The sequence below is a fragment of the Phalacrocorax aristotelis genome, chromosome 1 (assembly GCF_949628215.1).
Source record: "Phalacrocorax aristotelis chromosome 1, bGulAri2.1, whole genome shotgun sequence".
Taxonomy (NCBI): domain Eukaryota; kingdom Metazoa; phylum Chordata; class Aves; order Suliformes; family Phalacrocoracidae; genus Phalacrocorax; species Phalacrocorax aristotelis.
This window is the reverse complement of record NC_134276.1, coordinates 158,311,017-158,333,392: the sequence shown is the minus strand read 5'-3', so window position 1 is coordinate 158,333,392 and position 22,376 is coordinate 158,311,017. Positions and strand designations below refer to the sequence as shown.

The window sequence follows — 22,376 nt, the reverse complement described above, 5'->3', positions numbered from 1 at the left end:
TACATTGGACCTTGGATATTTTCATGTCTGCTGTATGCTCTATTAAAAAAAAGTCATAAAATAATAATAATAACAACAACCACCAAAATAAAAAAAATACACCAAGGGGCTATAAAGCTTTCAAAGCAGTCAAGAGCAGAGAAGGCACATCAGGCTGAATTTCTAAGGTAAAAAACACTCTTCAGTACTCACATATCTTTCTGAAGAATAATTCGAACCTTATTACACAAGTGAGGTAATTGGGTCATACATGACTTTTCTGAATGAAAAGGTTATTCTAGTCTGCATCTCCAAAATTAAAAACAAACTTGCTTGTTCTTTTGATTTGGCTGACCTTTAATAAAAGAGCATTTTGTAGCAGTGGAAAGGTACTTCTGTCTGCGGCTGTTAGGAGAGTAATAAAAATACCGCTGAATGGAAAGACACCAGATGGAAGGAATGTCAACATACTGGAACTAATTTAGGAGATTGCTCTGATAGAGAGCAAAGGCATGAGGAGAATTCAGATGGTTCCAGTGCGAAGAGATTGGCCGCCCCTCTTAAACTAACAAACTAAAATCCTTACCCCAGGGTTACATGTAAACCAAATGGAATCAGCCCACAAGGAGGTAGTCCATTAAGGGGGGGGGAATCCACCCCCTTCGGCACCCACTCTGAGTTTAGCATCCTGCAAGCTTGGAGGAAGTGCAAAAGCCTTCTGCTTTGTTTTGCTTTTTGAATTTGGTAGTAAAGAAGTCAAAAGAAAACTGTCCTAATAGAGAGGTGTACAATGTATTGTTAAATCTTTCTGACTGATGTTTGCAAAACCATGCCTGTGTGGGCTTTCAACACTTTTAGGGGGAAGTCCATCTTAGCATTTAAGAGGGATACTGAGTATGTTCATCAGTGTCAATCTTGTCCCGTGGAGTTTCAGCGGAGATGACTTAGGTGTCGCTAAAGGGAAGAATTTAGCAGCAAGGTTGAAAAGAAAAGAAGAGTGCTGATCAGCAAGAGGTCCCTCCACAGCCAGTGCTATTTGGAAAATGGAAAGCTGTAGGTAGAAGCTGAGTTCATCATTTAACGGTCTCTAAATATAAATAAGTGGAGAGATTATATCCAAGAACTATTGCTATAGTAGAACAGCCTGTGAAAGAGAGGTTGTTGATGTTACAGAATGTACTTTGTCTCAGATATGTCTTTGGTAGTGAGAAGTGAAGTTTCACGTTTATATTCTTCAATGAGCTTTGAAGCCAGCAGGTTTGGTTTCAATTATCAGCCTAGAAGTATAGAACTTTCTTTCTGTCATTTTTTAAACAAACAAACAAACAAACAAACAAACAAACAAACAAACAAACAAACACGTTAGCTTTAAGGGGGGAGTTTAAAGAAAAGCTGTAAGAAATCTTTCTTTGACCGCTGCATCTTAAGCATCCCTTGCTGCTTGGGTAGAGTGCTGCTCTTAGCCTCTGCTAAGGCTCTTGTGGTAAACAGACCAAGTCCAAGCAAGCTTGTAGCCCCCTAGAAAATGCTGTTTCTCCATGTTGCTGTGACCCATCTCTTAGTACATTAACACAGTACTCTTGCCTATCTCCTGGGGATACAATCACATCGTTCCTTGCACCTTGTGGTACATCCCGTTCCTGCTCCCTGGTTCCTGATGTGCTCTCACAGTGCTGTCCCTCACTCCTCCCCTCTGGCCAGGTGGAAGCATAGCTGTCTCAGAAGTCAGTCCTTCATCCTGCAGGCTCTGTCTGCAAAGGAGCGCTATCGTTTTGCAACCACTGCCCTGCACTGCTTGAGCGCTATGGCTGAGATAGTGCGGCAGCCCTCCCACCACACTGAGCTCTTCTTGCAGCTCTCTCAGTGTAACTCAGCTTGCAGAGTGGTGGAAATAAACACAGTAGCTCAGAAATAAATGACACAGCTTGTAGCAAACACTTCTCTAATATGTGGAGCTCATGCCTCGTATCTAAGCAATGCCTGACTCTTGATTTGTGATTGACAGTCTATCTCTCTTGCTACCATGTTCTAGGTGTTGGTACTGACAGTTCTCCACTTATCTTATTTGGCCAGCTGTTTGCAGAGTATTGATGGTTTGAAAGAAGCAAGAGCAGCCCCACCCCTCTTATACATAACCTCCCTCCTTCCCTTGGCCTTGGTCAGGGTTGAGGAGCAGGCTTGTAAAACATGGCTGTCCCATCAACAATGAGCTGCGGGGCATTCCTGGGGTGCAGTATCCTGACGAAGCCGTGCTTCTCCATCGGCGGTAGCTGCAGCCAGGCTTCAGGCACACTTGTAGGCGGGGGTGAGTTTCAGAATGAATATGCAGTAGGATGGCAGGTAATAAATCATCCACAATGAAAACAAAGAGTGAACCAAGCAGGGCCAGAAGCTATATGGAGGCAATCCGTCCGTCATCAGCCTGCAGGTTACGGCCCAGGTGTTAACAGGGCAGTATATTTATTACCTCATTATTATTTGCAGTAAGTCAATCCAACCTTTAATTAATGCCCTTCTCTCTTCCCCCAGCCGCTGGCCACAATGCTTTCTTGGAGCATATGTTTATAAAACTACATACTGTGCTCAGAAGGGAAATTCAGAAGTGTCTGTGTGAAGCCTGCCTGGCATCCTAACTGCTGCTGTGAAAATTAGTGGTGTACATGGCTGATAGTCTGAGACTTGCCAGAATACCACCTTGTCACGTGCCTGATTGTTTTGACCAATAAATTCCTCTTTAAGATTGTGTGTGTGTGTGTATAGACATAAATCCTACTGCCTTTCCACTCCCTGCTCCTTCAGTGGCAGCTCCCATTTAAGATGTTTATGTCTACTGTTCAGCTCCCTCTCTGCAGGAAAGTAGCTGCATGTACTCTCATGAGATTCAGCTGATGTGATGGAGGTGCTCTAAACTGAAATGATACAGTTGTAAAAAATACCTCCCATCTCCCTGGAAAAAAAAAAGATTCTCCATTCATCTCTGCTCCTTGATGAAGAGATCAATTGCTGTTCATTTCTGTAATCGTTCAGCTGTGATGATGCTGAGGAGGCCTCTGTAATGCCAAGGGTAGTGTCCTTCTCATAATACTCCCTTGGGAAGAAAAAGATGTGCCAATTTGTCATGAGTGTACTGGTAAACTGAAACTGAGTTACTGGGGTGCTTCTACTCTCATTGATTCTAGTGTGGTTTTGTGACAAAAATTCAAAGTTTGGAACAGTGATTTATGCTTTCCTAAATTAAATTTTAAGGTATTGACTCAGTTTCCTAGAGGGCATAAGAGAAAATTTTAAATGGAAAGTACTTTTAAATGCACATTACTCCAAACCAAGTGCTTTCCACTTAATTTCTGTAGAAATGCAGGAAAATATGTCTGGATCAGGACTTGTGTTAATATGGCAAATTTTAGTCCAGAAAAGTCAGATTTGGGAATTTAAAACTTCAGAACATCAAGGAGGATTTAGGAAAGCTCTCATGACTGAGCAATGAAGGCAAAACTTTAATAAAAACACTGTCTGGAAGAACGCCCCGTCATAGCAGGGCTGTTACTGCTCTTATTGTCATTGTTAGCACTGAATACCTGGTAGGGCATCAGCAGTTAGGGGAGCCGAGGGCCCCTTCACCCCCATCTGTGCCCCTCTGGTGAGGCAAACATGCCCCTGAGCTCAGGGTGGTCCTTGGCTGGTACTGCTTGGAGTGTGCGCTCCTGTGAGAGTCCACTGAGATCAGGGGTGCCATGTGGTGACTTCCTCTATATGTGCCTGATATAGTAACCCGTAACTCATTGAATCAGCTGGGGTTTTTTTGTGTGGAGGATGACTGTTTTTGGGGTTGGCTTGTTTTTCTTTTTTTTTATTTTAAATCAAATCTCTTAAATAAGAGCATTTTTAGTGGCTTATCTCAGCTTGCTGAAACTGTTTCTTTTTGCCTCCCCAAACAACCCTGTATCTAACAACCCTTTCCAAGCTCAGAGAAGTGCACGTGTGCGTTACTGCTTTATTGGTAGCACATCACGGCACTTCCCTATATGACACAGGGCATATTCAGTTTTTCCCAGACAATATCAGTCTGTCATTCTTGGAGAGGATACTGTAAGTACAATCCATCCAGAGACGGCCCTTCCAGTTTCCGAAGTTTATTGCTAATGAGGATGCACATAGGATGTAATCACTGGCAGGAGCCTCTGCTTCGGGGTACAGTGAGGCCAGCAGACAAGGAAGCTGCCAATTTTATCTGGCTGTTCACTCTCCCTTTTATCAGAGTTGTTTGGCTGGAGTTCAGGGGTGTTAGAGTGAACTGCAGAGGCTTTGGCTTGTAGACTTGAGTGACAAGGTGTGAGAGGACATGAGACAAAGCCTAAGAGCAGCAAATATCTGCATGTTGAGAGAGTCAGCTTCACATTTCACTGCAAAAGCTGAAGCTGTTTTTTTTTAGAAAAACTGTAAGGGCTACTCCTGAGCTTTACTAAAGAGATGTAGGAAGGTATCATTCCAGTAGGGCTGGTCAAAACTAGCACCCATTTGTAATAACCCCTATAGCTTCATTAATTTGCAGATGCTTTGCTGCCAGCATGACCTGGCCTCATCAGGCTACTGCCACAGATAAAAAGAGAAGGAAAATCACCATGTTTTAATATGAGCAGTGGTTATTTACAGCAGGTGCAGTCAGTTTCCAGTGGGTTGCAGTGGATTTTTGGTGTCAGAAGGGAAAAACTATTTAGCAGCCAGGGCATTATGGCAATTTGAGACTACTCACAGCCTGCTTTACTAGACTAAGTGTTTAGTTATCTGCAACTCTCAGTGAAGTCCTTGACAGCATGTGGCACAGAGTACCCTCAGCCCCAAAGAACAGTTAAGTTGTGACGTGTATTAGATGAATGTTCCTTGCACTGCTTACGTGGGAGTTGCGCATTGCTGCCAGCTCTGTGCAAGTGGCAAAGAACGTATCTACAGCATGCAATGGGACATGCGGCAGAGGCAGGAGATAAGTAAGCTCAAGGATGGGTTGGGTGCGTGAGACGGGGTGCAGAGCCCTACTGACAAGAGCTGTACAGCTCCAGAGATGTTGCTGCCGCTGCTAGCTCAGGTGTCTGTGCCCACCACACACAGAGTTGTGCTGGAAGAGGACACATGCATTAATTGACTTGTTGGATTTTGATGGTAGGTGAAAGCCAACCATCGTTGTAAGCCAAATGGCAATTCTGTATCAGTTAGTCACTGAAGACAGGGTTTATTATGCCTTCTATTAACTCTTTCCAAATGATGTGATAGCTGCTATTTCCTTCTGTCCTCTGGCCTCAAGAGGACTACTGGTAAGAGGTAGTCCCTGCTGGAGCTGGGGTTAGTATTCAGATGTCGTGGACACAAGTGTCCACCTCACCTCAACTCATTAGGATTAAGTTGACTTTGCCGCCTGTGACCCCATATTATAGAGGTAAAGACCTCCTTCTACATAGCCATATCAAAGTGAAGATAGCCTCAACATCCTTCTCTTGGTCTGAAATGTTGTAATCTTCCCCTGCAAAAATTTAGCTTTGGAGCTTGCTTTTTGCAGTGGGGTTGGTAGTAAATCTCTCCAGTGATGACATAGGATGTGTTCAGTCATCCTAAGTCTTCTTCACCCTTTAAAGTGTCAGTTTTCAAATGTATTGAATCAACGGTGGTGTGGTTTGTTTTTTTTTTAATCCTGTGCAGTGTTTGAAAATAAAGATAAGATTGTGATCATCATGGAGTATGCAAGTAAAGGAGAGTTGTATGATTACATCAGTGAGAGACGGCGACTGAGCGAAAGAGAGACAAGACACTTCTTTCGACAGATAGTCTCTGCTGTACATTACTGCCACAAGGTGAGCAAAGGATTCGATGTTAAAAAATGCAATTTGAAGGCTGAGTAGTGACTTATGTATTTCAAAGCATGTCTGAGGCAACAGCATTCGTTAAGTATGACAGGATATGATCGTATCAGTACAACAGGAGATCTTCATTAAAAGTGCTACAGTAGTTCACTGCCTGTTTTTAAAGACTAAGGATGTTTTCCTGTGTTGTGGCAGATACCAGCCACTCCCTTACATTAGCCCTACGTTGCATTTTTGCCTTGGAAATAATTCTCCTGACATTAAAAAAAATAATTAACAACATAAACTAGAAAAGGCATATCATAGGACTTCTACAACATTAATATTAATACATTCAGACAACTTAGAGTTTGCATTTAGAATATGCAAGTGAACAACTTTAGAATAGGAGATAAAATATATGAAAGAAAAAAAGCCCAGGGAAAGGTATGAGAGTTTGTGTATGAGCTTTAGCATGTACTCATTCCAGACAGGCAAAAGTAACGTTTCCAGGTGTAGCAGGAACACTAGAAAGATACCCTTTGCTAATGACTTCATCCATCATGGTACCCACTAGACCGATAATTTAAGCAATTAAACCCAAGGTAGCTGACTGGCTGTTGCCATGGGCCTTTTATCCTTGCTTATGAACCAACTACATAGAGCCAAAACTTGCATGAGGCTAAAGGCAATGTGCAGCTAACACAGTTTTTTATTTGAATTCTTAAATACTTTGATCTCCACTTGAATTCTGATAAACGGGTCATTTTCGAAGTTCTCACTGCACAGTGCTAAAAAGATGCAGCACCCTTCCCTGTGCAGTTAATTTTTCCCAAATTTCTTTAAAGAAGGCTCTGACCTAAACCCAGCTTGTTTGCTTCCATCCCTAACATTTACAGTCCTTTAGGATTATAACTCCCCCAATTCACGTGGCTGCACATTGAAGGAAGGAGGGCTTTTGTAAGGACTAACGTCATTGACAGATATTGTTTTCTGGTGCCTGGGAAGAATATATTGCTTTCACACAGTGGGGGCAGGATCTGGGCTGGAATTAAGTTCCAAAAAGACACCCCCTAGCCCCCCACCCCCCCTGCTGTTTTAGAAGCTTTGTGGGAGGACGGATTCCAGTCATTCTTCCCTTAACCACACACCAAGTGACTAATGCATCGCCTGTCACTAGTCACTGGGCCGTGAGTGTTATGACAGTGAAGTCAGCCCTGAAATGTAGATGCAAAGACCACCCTGCCAGCTCACCTTTAATTTTCCTGATATTTTCTCATGTTCTTCCCCCTTTTTTTTTTCTTCCTTGTTTCAGAATGGTGTTGTCCACAGGGACCTAAAATTGGAAAACATCCTTCTTGATGACAATTTTAATATTAAGGTAAGATTCTTTTTCTCAGCTTCTCAGAATGGATTTGCATTTTTTTGTAACATTTTTGTCCAAGGTATTAGAAGAGCCAGTGTTATGGCAACAGCTACTAAGCAACAGCATCTGGCAAGAGGCTCAGGGGTTTGGAGGTTGGGGAAGGAGCACCACTGGTGACTAGTCATACACGCTAAATGAAGCTTTGCATAATCTGGGGGAGAAGGTCCTATCCTGCCACCCATGGGCCACGATGCCCAAAGCCACATCTATTTACTGTTAGGAAACAGCAGAGCACTCCATGCAGTCGGGTTATTGTACAAGTGATATTATTGCTGGCTGCTGCTGGGGCTAGGAAAAAGCTCTCCTGGTCTAAGGGTTCAAGTGCCTCCTACAGAACACTCTGAATGTCCTTTTGATCATGGCTGGAAAATAAGCAAACAGAGTTTCAAAATAAACCTAGTAAAGCACATGTGCTTCATTAGGAAATGGCCTTGGAACTCCAGACACAAACGTACACTTTGGATAGTGATGTCAGTGATGTCGTTTCCATGTCATTTCTCCCCAGTGAAAGCATGGGAATGACCTTTTTGCCCTTCTTTTTTTTTTTCCTAATAGCTGTAGCACAAGGATAAATCATGCACAGATGAGTGTAGTTTCAAGGTGGCTGAACCTGTTTCACTTTCAGCTTTGTTCCTCCCTGGGTAGCTGGATGTGAGGGTGGCTGGGTGCCCTCATCTAAGGGCAAACAGAGGGAGGGATGCCAAAGAGTTTCTGCTGATGCGTGGGCATCCTTGCTTAATTAGCAAAGCAAAAGGAGGAACTCCCTGTGTAGCCAAGTATCTAAATAGCCTGGATCTTCATTTTGACTCCACTGAAAGCCATAGGGCTGCACGCACTGCCTTCGGTGCTGCATGCTGGAGAGATTGTCTTCATTTTAAGCTGATGTGCAATGGAAATGGAAAGTAACATATGGTAGCTGCCATCTGTGTAATGCTGATGACAGAAGCTAACTTGGATCAACTAGTGGATCAAAGGCACATAAATATGTGGCTTCTAAAAATAGGCTTTTACAGAAGGCCCATCCAATGCAATACTTGGATGTTTTGCTGTTAACATACAGTGTTAGAGCGAACCTCACCACTCCTGTTCCTACAGGGACACTGGCTGCAGCAGCTCAAGCTGTTCTCAGCAGCGCTGAAAACAAAAAGTAGCCTTTCTAGGACATTGTATACGAAACAGGCTTCCGCAGGCAGGATGACCTTTCTTTCCGCATTACATGCCAAACCATCTTCCCAGCTAATCAGAGAATTCTTGAGAGAAAAGAGGAATTTGGGGAATTTGCTAGCTGCGGTGGCCTGGATCTCTGCACTGTGGCCCTCATATGCAAAACCAATCACTTCCCCAAGCCTCCGGGGAGCTGTGCTTTGTCAGAAGGCTGCGCTCCCTCCCCTCTCTTCTTTATGAGAGTCTAACCGTCCTGTGGGGAGAGCGGGAGGATGGGGCAGGGACGGGTAGTGTTGTGTTCACCACCAGACCATGGAGGTGACCCAGGGGCTTCAGAACCACAGAGGCATTTCAGCTGCCGTAGCGAGTGGCACTGCTGTGGGAGAAATTCGGGTAGCTGCAACTCCCCACATCCCTCCCAATCATTTTGACGTCTTTCTTGAAGGCTGCTCTTTTCTGAACTGGGCTGTGTTTAAGCTGCCGTGTAGGTATTTTGCATATTTCCATCCTCTCCTCAGTTACTACTCTGCAAGCCATAAGGCACATCTCTGAGTGGGCAAGGCTGCCACAGCGTGGGTAGGTGGCTGCAAGCTCCTTGTTGTCCCCTGGTAACTATTTCTGCAAGGGGTGAAAATGAAGCTAAAATATAGATTGAGCTTGGGAAGCAGTTTAAATTTTCTACATCTCACTATCAGTAGTGTTTGTATTTGACTTACTTCAAGAGATTTCTTTTTGTATTGTTTTCCTTTTTCTCTCCACTGTCTTTTTTTTACACCTGGTGACTAAGATTGGCTTTGAATACTTGATGTTAAGCACACTGCCACTATTTCCCTGATGCTGAAGCTTTGAATATGTTACTGTGGTTTCTATGTTACTTGCACAGAATTTTACTTTCCCCTTTTTCTTTGTTTTGCTAAACAGTAACCGTTGGCAAGGAAACACATATGGAGCTGTAAATTATTTATTAGGAGTAAAGTTATCAGGTCCTCATTCTGAGAGTATTTATATATGGTTTATTCAGGCAGAAAAAGAGAAATATTCAGTTTGGGGTTTGGTACTGATTGATGGCTTCAAATATGCAGTGGAAGGCATTTTCTAGAAATGGAGTGATAGTCTCATCTGTACTTTCCCAGTATTTATATTTCATTCAGTGGATTACAAACCACTTACAAAATTGGCAGTTTGATTTGAAGAATGAGAAAATGAAAGGAAATCCTTTGTTCTTGGGTGCAACGTGTAATTAAATACATGGTTCCGAAGAAGCCAGTGATCTATACATTATGATATACACAGACATGTCACAGTAATGTGAAGTAAAAATAAGATATTGTAAAAATAGATCCATGTATAGCAACTTAAGCAATACGTTTATAACAGGAAATAAAGAGGACAAGTAATCCATTAGAAATTATCTGACCTAAAAGGGCCCCAAGCCGTTTTACATGATACCACACTAACTTGGAAACCATTCTTAAATTTTAGCTAATTAAATGAAGGTCATGAAGCAGCATATGTATCCGTAATCGGCTTTTTTTTTTTTTTTTAAGAGTTACAACAGTGAGGAAAAGTCTCTGGAAACAGAGTCCTGTGTTGGAGCAACTAGGAAACACCAGTGTCTGAAAACTGTCAAAAAAATGACATGTTTTGAAGAGTTCTGCAGGTCCACAGGCTAGAGGTAGAGGGTGATTAGGGGAAGAAAGTGATCTGATCTGTGGTATATAATTATATTTTTCAGGGACTTGGTGTATGCAATAGTATTTCCTGCAAACTATTACTTGAAACATGTAAATGCAACAAACACAAGCGAATAAAATTAGTTTTAAACACTTGTTGATACTGAACATGCATGCAGATCTATGGGGTACAAGAAGTTCATCCAGCCAATTAATCAAACAGTACCTTGCCTTGGTCCCCAGATATGCACCCAACTATCTAGCAGAAACCCCAAGTGTGAATGTTTCTTGTGGGAGCTAGCCTGTCTGCGGAGGTCAGCAGTGGGGCACAACCCTAGAGCTAAACCTCACAAAGGCGCTGCAGCCTCCCAGGGTGGAAAAATGTTATTTGCTTTTTTACCTTGTTCATGGTGCCATATTCTTTAAAGAAATAATGCAGTGATAAAATCAGGGTTTCTGCAGAATGTACAAGCCTCTCCTTACTCACATTCACGTGCCAGCTGCTAACAGCACAGCTGACCTTAAAATTTACTCTGTTCTCCTTTCAGCTGCCCACACTTGCTGCCTTTCACCCTCCAGCTCTGGGTAACTTGGAGGTGCCCCCTCTGCTTGCCCCAGGTTCCCAGGGGTGGATACGGCTGCTGCCCCCACTGTGCAGCAGCAGAGCAGCCTCTCGCTGGCATTTTCATCCCATCAAGACGTTATCATCATTCATAATCTTAACACAGCTGGAGGTGAGCAGGGTCAGACAGGCAGCAGGGCTGAGGCAACCCCAAGGCACTGAAAGCTGCCCTGAGTTGATGAGTTAGAAAGCTCTTTATGGGAAGAGATTCATGACAGCTTTAGGTGTCTGCCTGTGGTGGTCTTCAAAAACGCGTTCTGGTGGTGCCTTCTTCTCTTCATTAGTTTTAAAAGAACCGAGGATGCTAGTTTTTGGTCCACTGTAAGCACGAATTTACTAGAAGAACTAGTAGCAGGGTGAGGGTGTAGCTGCCTCCATTCTCCCATAGCTCCTGCAGTTTGGCCTGATGAAGACCACATGTGCCCAAGCACTGCAGCTCTTCCCAGTGCTGAAATCCCCAAAACTGCATGCAGGGAGGTGGAGAGAAACTGCTGCCCAGTGCGGCAGCCAGGGAATTAGTGCCTTTTGCTGGCCTATGCAAATACCATGTCCTTGCCCTGTGCCACAGCTTACACCCAGGGACACCCGTGTCATGCAGCCTGGTATGATGGAGGGGGCCTTCTTGTTCACAGAAGGGCTGTGGCGGCTCCTGGCCTGGGAATTGCACCTAAAAGAGATGTCTAGCAGAGGTTGACGTAAACTGTATGATCAATCCCAAAATGATAGAAGGAGAGAAAATGCAAGTATAATAGTAACGTAATCCTAACTGCACTTTCTCTTGGGCCAGTAAGGGGACACCAATCAGACTAACCACTAAAAACCCATGAGGGTTTCATATATACAGAGTAAGTGTATGTAATTGGGATTTACCTTGCTGGAAGTCTCACCCACTGCACATATGTTTCATTTGCTTTAAGAGGCATAATTATTTCTCTGTCTACAGTACAGAGAGGTAGATTTTTAAGTGGGGCAGAACTGACAATCTCTATGAGTGCGAACGTCATGGAATTTATAGTCCACACTTAAACAACAGATTACATCTGGTTTATCATAGCTAACAGTAAATATGAAACACACCTCCTGAAGTGAGGGGAATAAAAGTCCACTTCCCCACTCCTCCCAATTTAGGAAGTTTTTTTGACTTGATGCCTTAGTTCCATTTAAGTGCCAAGAACATGAAGTAATGTTGGCTTCTATTAATCTTGTTTTGGGGGGGCATGACAGTTTTAATGGGAAAAGCTGATAAACATCAGTCTGTGAGTATGGGAGTGGACTGTAACATAAATACTCTTTTCCTGAATGGTCAAAATGAAAACATGAATGCCCAAGCCTGAGAGTTTCTTAGTGTGAACAATGGTATGTGTATCCCTATATATATATTCATGCACATCCACATGCATTTTATACATTCCATGGTGTTAAGGGAATGTATTTTCTTAAGGAATCACACTGTGCAGTGTTTGTCCTTGTCTTAGCTGCATCCTGAACTAAAATAAAACTCAATGACCAGCACGAAGTTTTAACACTGAAATGGTCCCATTCTTCCCCTGATTGACAGGGTACACTTCATAAGGCTTAAAACCAACTTCCTGCAAGCCAGGCAGGGTGACTTGATAAGAAAGTGGAATTCAGGGCAATTAAGTGCAATCTGAGCCATGAGAATATGTTTGCAGTCTGCATTTGTACACCAGCTGTTTTCAATGACATTCCAGCCATACAATGAAGATTTTACAAACCACGTTTATTTAAGGGCTGAATTTTCTGCTGTGGGTTGATGATACGCTGTTTGGGGGACTGAGTGAATTCAAACTGTGAATGGACGGGGTGAGATGAATTAACATTAATGAACAGGAATCAGCTGCTCTTTGAGCAGAATATTATGAGTCCAAATTGTCAGTAGAACACCTGCACAAGCAGAACGTCAAAATAGGAGAGGGTGGAGCGTGAAATCTCATATTTGCTTTGTGACTTCTAAAATTTTGTGAAAATGGTATTTTTAAAAAAAGTTTTTATTTATAACCTAAATGTATCTATATATCAATACCTATATCTAGTTTTAGATAAAGTGTGTGTATATATTTCTATTTTGGGGTAAAGAAAAAAAAATTGGGAACGTCTGTCTGTAATTCACCAACTTTGTTCATTTTGGTCTCGACTGTGACATTTTTAGGTGTAGCTGTAGGAGTTTAGATAGTAGAGGCAAAGACTTTATGTCTCCCAAGAGTTTACTAGACATTGCAATTAAAGAGGTACTAGAGGCACTGATGATACGCATATTAGAAATCCAAGAGTGAATGATGCTGCTGGTAAATCCTTTTCTTTTCCATTCAGTTTTTGTTTTCTTGAATTTTCTCTAGTGAAAATTCCTGGGGTTGAATTTCTTTCTGGTCGAAAAGACACAAATAAGGTGAAGAAAACCCAGAGAAAACTCCTGTCTCTTATAAATATAATACCTTTTTTTATGCCTGTCCTTTATGTCTTTTATGTATGCCTTATGCCAATAGTGGGCAGTAATAAAAAGTACCTCTGGGAAACAGAAGCTTTTCAGTTTTAAACAAGATAAAAAATGAGATGTGTTGCCTTGTGCTAGAGAAACAAAGGAAATGCAAAGGTTGTGGGAGTATTTAGTGTTGCTATCCTCAGCTTTTGTTTTGTAAGAACAAGAACACAGAATTGAAGTAAACAAAATATTTGGACCTGATCCTGCAATTCCTACATGGGCAAAATTCCCAACAGTCTCAAGGGAAGTTTTGTTTGCATTGGGAAAGCCAGATTTGGGCCGTTGTTTCCAGTTAGGAACCAGACTTGTGTTTATTATCTCATGATAGACGTCTCGTGTGCTCAACAGCTCAGATACCTCAGCTGGAGTCCCTGAATCTGAAAGAGTTAGCGAGTGCCTCACTTTCCCCCTCCTTCAAGCATAGCTAGGTTCCAGATGGATTTCAAAAATCACTTCCTTCTGTAATGCTCATTTTCCTGTGACACTCCTGCCTCACTCCTCCTGTTGGATTTAAAGGTCTTGCCTTTTGGCTTGAATGTGCGCAATAAGAAGTGCAGTACTTTCTGCTTGCTTTCCTTTGGTATTAATGATTATACAAGATGAAGAGCAATCAGTGGACAGCAGGCCCAGTGCGTCCCAGTATGAGATTGTCTTTGCAAGCATATGCAATTCTGCAAAGAATTACTGACTGATGGTTCTGCAGCCAGTCGATGACCTATCTGTGAGTGGAACCAAAGCGTCCTTGTTCTTAATCTGGAGGATTTAACCTTGGGACCGATCTCCTTCTCTGGAGGATCTTTAGAGAGAAAAGTAAAAAAATCATAGAATAATGGGTTGGCCAGGCAACTTGAGAGATTATCCATGTCAAGATCCCTGGCCTACAGCGGGGTCAAGTGTAGCTAAGTCCTTCCTGATAAAGGATTTTTTGTTGCATTATGTTATTGGTAATACTACAGATGCCGTGTGCAATTCTATTTGCAGATTGCTGATTTTGGACTCTCCAACCTGTATCACAAAGACAAGTTTCTGCAGACTTTTTGCGGGAGCCCACTGTATGCTTCCCCTGAAATAGTTAATGGACGACCTTACAGGGGCCCAGAGGTAAGAAGGGTCAGCTTTTTTGTGGTGGTATGGGCATGCCTTTGATGATAATGTTCTCAAGGGTAAGTCTTAATGCTAGTGTTATTGCACATGTGGGTTTGCTTGGTCTCTCCTGTACTGAAAGTTCTCAGGATGCTTCGTTTGCTGTCATTGGCTTTGCCTATGGTTAATCAGATGTTAGATACTGGTTTGCCCATCAGTAGGCGCAGCTGGATGTGATGCTGCTCTTGTGGTGCTAATGGCAGGGAGAAGGGTGGGGATCAGCTTTCCTGGGCTTCACACGCATTATCTCTGTATTTCAGGTTGACAGCTGGGCCCTTGGCGTATTGCTTTACACTCTGGTTTATGGAACGATGCCCTTTGATGGCTTTGATCACAAAAATCTCATCAGGCAGATCAGCAGTGGAGAATATCGTGAGCCAACGCAGACCTCAGGTATAAAAAAGGAGTGAGGGCAATGTATTGAGCTGACAGGATTTCATAATGGAGGGTTTGCCCAGCCCCTTCCAACATGTTTTGGTGTCACAGTAGAATGCTGAAGAAAAGAAATATCTCATTCCCCTACTGACTATATCGGCTATCGGTTCCCATCTGGGTACAGCATTTACCAAAAGCCCTTTTGAAATTAAAGTTTTATAGCAGATAGATTTTATTGCCTTGGGGAAGCTGTAATGGGCTCTCTTAACTAGATCTATGACAGTGGAAGGTCTGTTAGCTATTGCAAGTGGAATTGTTCAGACAAGGTGTAAACTGATACAAGATACTGGTACAGATCAGTCCTCTAGCTACACTGTGGTATATCACAAGCAGAGAGAAGATGAATGGTCAGAGCGACTCAGTCTCTTATCCAAGAAGGCAGGCCAAAATGTGAATTAATGCCACTATGTTCACATTTACTTCTTCTCAGAGGGTAACACATTAAGCAGTCACCTGACAGAAAAGCATCAGCTAAGTCCGGGTCATTGATTATAATGACTCCTTCTAGCCTTAAACATACATTTAAATGAATGTTTATCTTGTATCACTTGTTTGCCATCCCTTTCAATTTTCTGCCTTTTTTGCTCTCTTGATGAAAACATACCTTTAAAATATACAGAAGACTACACTGTTCATGGAAAAAGTAAATAAAAAATCATGTAGATAATTTAAAATATCAAAATTCCCCTTTGTTTTCCTCTAAGTCTTGTAATTATTACAGTTGATAGGTTGGTAACTTCCTTCAATAATATGGAACTAATCACTGACTTACGCAGTACAAATATTAATTTCTTTGATAACCCAGCGTACATTTCCCAGGGTGAATCATATTCTTCTGATAAGAAGTAGTACTCAAATGCATTTTCCAACATTGACTGATGGCCAAAGCCTTTCCCCCTTTCGCCTCTGTTGTAAGAAGCATTATTTTTGCTCATTTGATTGGCTTCACACTTCCATTTTAAACTGACAAACCTAAGCGTGTCCATATTCTAAGTATTTTGTATTCCATTTGTTGTCCATAGATGCTCGTGGTCTTATCAGATGGATGCTGATGGTGAACCCTGAACGCCGAGCAACCATTGAAGACATTGCCAACCACTGGTGGGTTAACTGGGGCTACAAGAGTAGTGTTTGTGACTGTGATGCCATGAGGGACTCTGAGTCCCCGTTGCTGGCAAGGTTCATTGATTGGCATCACCGTTCTACTGGCCTCCAACCAGAGACTGATACCAAAATGAAGTGCCTTTCTAAGCCCAAAGGTCCTGAAGTCACACTAGAGAGACAAAGGTCTCTGAAAAAATCCAAAAAGGAAAATGACATTGCACAGTCCATCCAGGAAGGAGGAGCTGAAAATGCATCCAAACCCACCTCCAAGAGACCCAAAGGCATCCTGAAGAAAAGGAGCAACAGTGAACATAGATCTCACAGTGCAGGTTTCATTGAAGGCGTGGTCAGCCCAGTGTTACCTTCTGCATTTAAGCTGGAGCAAGAATTGTGTAGGACTGGTGTAGCCATTAAAAGTGTTGTGGAGGGGGAGGTAGCAGGCAAATATGGCACTAAGCAGTCTTCACTAATGCCAAAAAAAGGAATCTTAAAGAAGACTCAGCAGAGGGAGTCCGGCTATTACTCCTCTCCTGAACGAAGTGAATCTTCTGAACTATTGGACAATAATGATGAGACAGTAAACAGTGACACTTCTCCAGGGGTGTCAGAGCCATCCAGAAATGGGTCTTACAGCCATTCCTGCAGGCGTAAGGGCATCTTGAAACATAACAGCAAGTATTCTACCAGCAGCACTGAATCTGCTTTGATTAGCCCTGACACACCAACGCTGGAGGCCATGGAAGAAGTGGTCCTGCCTGGGGATGCATTACCTCGAAGTTACAGTCGTCCTTCCAGCGTGATTAGTGATGACAGTATTTTGTCCAGTGACTCCTTTGATTTGCTGGATTTGCAAGAGAACAGGCCAAACAGACAGAGGATACGGAGCTGTGTCTCTGCTGAAAATTTCCTCCAGATCCAAGACTTCGAAGGACTTCAGAACCGCCCACGGCCACAGTATCTAAAACGTTATCGCAACCGTCTGGGGGACAGCAGTTTTTCCCTTCTCACAGACATGGATGATGTGACTCAGGTCTACAAGAAAGCCCTAGAGATCTGCAACAAGCTCAACTAGCAGAGGGAAGATGGAAAAGGAGGGAAGGGAGTTTTTCTGTGTACCTTTATGATGGAGTAAGCCAGGTCACTGATTTGCTGACAATGGTAGGTTTTGCTTCAAAGGACCTGACTGGTACCTACTTAGCTGAACTCCTAGTGAAGTAGCCCCAAAGCAATCTCACACTGCTTTAATTTTGTGTCCTCAAAATATTACCTACCTGACCAGAGAAAAACCTTTGGTCTTTTTATATGTGATGAAAGCACATCAGGATCTAGCAGGCAAAAGCATCAAGATTTGATGGCTCAAAGTCAAAGCTAGACAGAATTAAAACTGGAAGTGAGGGTCACACATTTTGAGAGGTTTGTGATTAATATTGGATTAGCTTTATCAAGAGATGAGCTTAATTCTTCAAGTCAAATTTGGATGTCTTTTAGAAAGAGAGCCTTTATTTCCCCCTGAAGTTATTCATCTGGATACAGTCATTGCACATTGGAAATCTTTGGCTTGCATTATGCAGGAGGTCAGGCTAGGTGGTCACCATGGTCCCTTCCACCAGGGTGACCTGAGAGGTTCTGAACGTGTTCTGGGACAGATAATTTGAGAGGCTCATCCCAGAATAACCTCACGAGGCGTATGTGGACAAGCAGTGAGCAGGCATTCAGACCTGGCCCTCCCACAGCCATTGTTCTTCGGTGAGCAGGAGGCCCTAAAATCATTTCCAACTACCACTCCTACCAGCAAAGCCAGTCACAGAAACAGTAGTGGGAACTGGAAGCAATAGACGTTATCAACAGCTAAATGACCTTTTAAGGCATTTCAACCCAAGTGTTCAATTTGTGACTCTTTCAAAATGGCCAGCCAGATGAATGCCCAGACAAAGACAGATCTAACAAAGGGTCTCAAAGGTTAACTGACCCTCCAATCCAGAGTTCAGTTGCTGTCAGCAAATGGTGCCACCTCGCTGTTAGCTTGTAGTATTTGAGGGGAACAGGTAGTTTGCGACCAGAATGTTAGGTAAGGAAAAGGTTGTAGCATGTAGGAAATGGATAGAGGTCAGAAAGTTAGTGGGAAGTTGCCTTTCTCCAAATGAAAATGTTTCTAAGTAGGTAGTAATGGAGCAGAAAGAATTGAATGATGAAATTGTAATGGTAGATTTGATAACAGAGTTAGCATAAAAATGTGGGCCTCTATAGTGTCACTGGTACTGTGTGTGCAATGACACCAATTTGAAAAAACCAAGAAGGATATGTGTGTGTTTGTGTTCTCAGACATATCTAAATACCCAGACTGAAGGCTTCAACTCCCGTAAAGGTACCACATGGGTCTACTGGATTACCTGAATGTAAGCCTATGTCAGAAAGGCACTGTGTGTTTGTCAGGCCTGGGCAAACTGGAATCTTAAGGCCCATTTCAGTCTCATTTCCGTGAGCACATAACCCCTGGCTTTCTTGCAGGTGCAGTGTTGCGAGTAAGTGGCAGGTTTCAACCTATGATGTCAAATGATCCACAGCTGCAAAACTTACATCTACCCTCATATCCAGAGCAGAGGAGCATGGGGCAAGCTCCGTTCTCACTCCTACCCTGTAACTGGAACTGAAAGCAGAATTTGGCCCACTGTGTCCAACATCCTAGAGATAGTGCAAGAAACAGAACAGAGTTCCTCTGGGGATGCCCTGGGAATCAGAGATAACCCCATAAATCGCTGGTGTCTGGGGCAGGGAGCTTTTTCACTTGCAGATTCCTTATTCGGTGTATCATGGTACTTAAGAGTCTGCCGGTTCCTCCTAAAAATCAGCTGCCTAGCATAAAAATGAATGGCTTGAATTTCCTAAATCAGTTAATCTGTTTCTATGGAGAACCTTTACTTATTGTGAAACACTGGACCAAATTTGGCCCTGAAATAAATGGCATCAATACCATGAAATCTATGAGAGGTGTGCTCTCAGGTGGTCAAGTGCAATTTGGCTCACTGTCCATTCGCTCAGGAAGGGCAATTGCAGGTCATTTCTCGACAGATATGTTCCTCTCTCTATGATATTCAGATGTCCCATCTTCTCACAGGCCCTGCATGTGCTCTTTTAGCCCATCTGAAATCAACACCCCCACTTTGCAGTGTATTTAGTTAAAAAGTTTGCTGTGGCGCATTTTAAAACAACTCGACATAATCTCCATGGCCCTTCAGAAACAAGGATGTGCTTTGCAGCCGCGGCTTTTAACTCATGCCCGGGAGCATGAGCCAGATCCTCAGCTGGTGTGAATCAGCGCTGTCCCATTGACATGACAGAGCATCATGCCAGTGGGGTTACACTGATTGACACCTTCCCTGCAGACCTGGTGCTAAACCTTGAATGGCTTTATAGAGGTTTCAGGCCAAAGGGAAGGGAACTCAGCTGGCCATGGCAGGGAAGTGAGGAGCACCCTGAACGCTCGTGTCTCCTGAGGCTTTTGCCCAGGCCTGCCTCCTTGTGTGCAAATGTGAATGAGTGAGTGACTGCTTGCTGCCAAACTGGAAATGTTATGTAGGGATTTACTGGCATGTTACTGGCATGTTACATGTTTACTGGCATGTTATCATTCCTAGAAGAGAAGAAAAAAAAAAAACTTGACTGCACATTGTTATTATTAGTGTTGTGATTTTTATTTAATTTTTTTGTAATACAAAGTTGACTTTTTTTATTTGAATTTGTCTTTTTTTTATTTATTGGTCTGAAAGCCATTTCAAAGGTATAATAATATATTTGGTGTAATTTAATTGGTGCAACATTATTTTACAGCTCCAGCCAAAATTGTTTGGTGTTATTTTTGGGTTATTTTTTGTTTTTTTTTTTCTCCCAATCCTTGGTTGGTTTGAGCTCTATGAGGCACACAGGGGAAAACGCTGGATAATCACCCAAAGTGTTTGTATTTTTAATCTGATACTGTTTTTTATTAAATAAAATGAAATTAATGTAACTGTGAAGAGTCTCTCTCTCTCCCTTTTCTTTTTCACTGTACATCAGCATAAGCCAAGGCCAAATGGTAATGAACTTGTCATGCGGAAATACAGCAGCGTCTCAGCACATTGTACCAAGTTGTTTACGCAAAGCTTCTTGGCTTGTTTGTGCGTTTGAATATAATGTGGGTGGCCACAGAGACTCCTGTGCTACGAAGCGTTTGGCACTGCAAAATACCCAGAGCTTTTAGCTACAGAAATGTTCGATGGAGAAGAAGAGCTGACTGGGGTTTCCCTACTGGAGGTGAATGAGGTTTGTGGACCGGGTGTGCTGCAGGTGAGATGGAGCAGGCTGGCTGACCAAACATGGCACAACTCCTTTGTAGCCCACAGATGGTCACGGCCCATTCCCTTCTCTGACAGGGAGAAGGACAGTTTATTAACAATTTTAATGTTCCTGTTTGTATAATCTAGGGGTTGTTTGGGCAAAAAAGACTGGTGGCCGTCCGCTGCTGTCAAATATGGGATAGTTTCAGTCAGATGTCTTTGAGCAGTCAGTATAATCAGCTGGTGAGAGGGGAAAAAGGGAGTCAGTGTTCATTTTTTGGAGTCCCCTTGATAACCAGAAGGTTTTAGATTGTTTTTCTTGGAAAGCGGGTGGGCATCATAAGGGAAACTGGGTGTTAGGTATGCTGTGTGTGCTGGGGACTTGTTGAAATAAAGAAAATGGTTGGCGATGTCCTAACGTTGGCTCTGAGCAAGACACCATTAAACTTCACCCTTGATGCAGCCAGCCAAGATACCTGTGGTGTATATTCTGCTTTTTAAATTACAGGCGGTTTGGATTAAGATCCAGTGTTTGGATATCATGCAAAAAATGCTTTCATTTTTCTAACGCATTTTCTCTCTTGAGCTTTTTAAAGCAAGAAGCCATGGCTGTAGGTGCTGGATTTATTCATATCACCACTTAACAACCAGTGGGAAAAAAGGGAAAAAGCCAACAATGCAGAAGGGCAAACAGCCATTAATACATAACAAAGGGAATGGTTAGCTGCTCTGTGCTAATTGAGTCAGAAATTGTAAGGTATATATTCAAAGTCAGCACACTTGTTCTTGTATCTGAGGTGAATAAGGTCTAAATGTGTGGGTGCTGGGTGGTGGAAAATGTAATGCAAGTCTCTTCTGTAATAGCAATTATGAATTTTTTCTAACACACTAGGAAAATGAAGTTGAGGGCAAACCATTAGTTTTGTTTTAAAAACGACTTTTAGAAAGTAAGTTCTGGATGGCTGGATGTGGTGTGTGTATGTGGCAAGCACTGAGAAGTAATTATGTACATGTTTGTACAGCTCTGAGAGCATGCACTTCTGGGGTGGGGTGGGAGGTGGGTGTCTATTTTTCCTATTTATTAAAGGAGATAAGTGTACAGTGATATGCCTTAGTTGAAGTTACATAGTAAGTCTATAGCCAGACCTGATCTTCTTTATGCTTGCTCCATGGGGATTCCAGTGTTTCTTGGGTTTCGTTGAAATTTTTATGGATTGGGCAGGACAGGAGCAAGGAAGCAGGACAGGAGCCTTGGGAGCTACACAACTGAGAGACAAAAGCTGTAGTGTTTTTTTTATACAGCCACAAATAGTCTTGTCCATTATAACCCTTTCTTTACTTCATCGATAATCTCTGTTTCTGATCCTGCGAAGCCTGTGGATGTGAGTCACATGATAATGTTGGGGATCCCTCTCACTTCAGTGGTAGGCTTGTCCAGGGGCCAGCTCACATGAGCGGCACTGCCTGATGCTGAGTGATGCTTCCAGGTATCAGAAGAGCACTTGGAAGCCAGCACAAAAACTTGCAGGACAGCCTGACTCCGCTCCTCAGAGCTCACCAGCCCCAAATCACTGGTGCAGAGAGAAAGGACTTGTGCCGACACAGCAGCTCTCTTCCAGTGTTGTCACAGCCTCTGCGGTGGTGCCCACAGCCATCCCGTAGTGCTGGCAAAAGAAGCAAAATTCAGAGCAAAGTGACAAAGCACAGTTTCTAGCCGTAGAAGTTTGCATTTGATTTGTAGCTGTGTCTCTTCTCGCAGAAGAGGCTGGTCTCCATTAGAGACTTCAGGGACTGTGAAAGTAAGGCACTAAACTGAGGTGAATAGATGGCATTTTTAGTTATTGCAGACAAATGTATACACAGATAAATTTGCTAAGGAATCCATAAGCATGTGTAATAAACTTTGCAACACCAGAGCCTCAGTTATAGCTACAGGGTAAGTCATAACGAGTCCAATGAAGGGGTAAGTCCAATAGTCATGTAAATTTGGTGTACATGAGAAGCTTATCAGTTTAGTTAAACATTTATCTTGATGTTTCACATCTCATTTTAATGAGATGCTTCTGGAGGCAAACCTACAGGAATGCTTTTATTGAGCCAATAGAAACTCCAGTGTTTGCTAGCATCAGCCCAGGCTCCCCAGTACCTGTCCCAGGGTTACTGGTTTCAGGGTTTCAACTGAAAGTTTT

At 42.8% G+C, this 22,376-nt stretch overlaps 1 protein-coding gene across 1 annotated transcript in view; it reads left to right on the top strand.

Moving 5' to 3' along the window:
* NUAK1 (NUAK family kinase 1) overlaps positions 1 to 19,887 on the top strand; it is a 49,519-nt gene extending 29,632 nt beyond the window's left edge. Inside the window, exons 3-7 of the mRNA XM_075075464.1 lie at positions 5,668 to 5,819; positions 7,123 to 7,188; positions 14,174 to 14,293; positions 14,596 to 14,728; positions 15,793 to 19,887. Of these exons, the coding sequence (XP_074931565.1) occupies positions 5,668 to 5,819; positions 7,123 to 7,188; positions 14,174 to 14,293; positions 14,596 to 14,728; positions 15,793 to 16,946 (1,625 nt within the window). The 3' untranslated portion in view covers positions 16,947 to 19,887. The remainder of the gene's footprint in view (positions 1 to 5,667; positions 5,820 to 7,122; positions 7,189 to 14,173; positions 14,294 to 14,595; positions 14,729 to 15,792) is intronic.
* Positions 19,888 to 22,376: the final 2,489 nt, after the last annotated feature.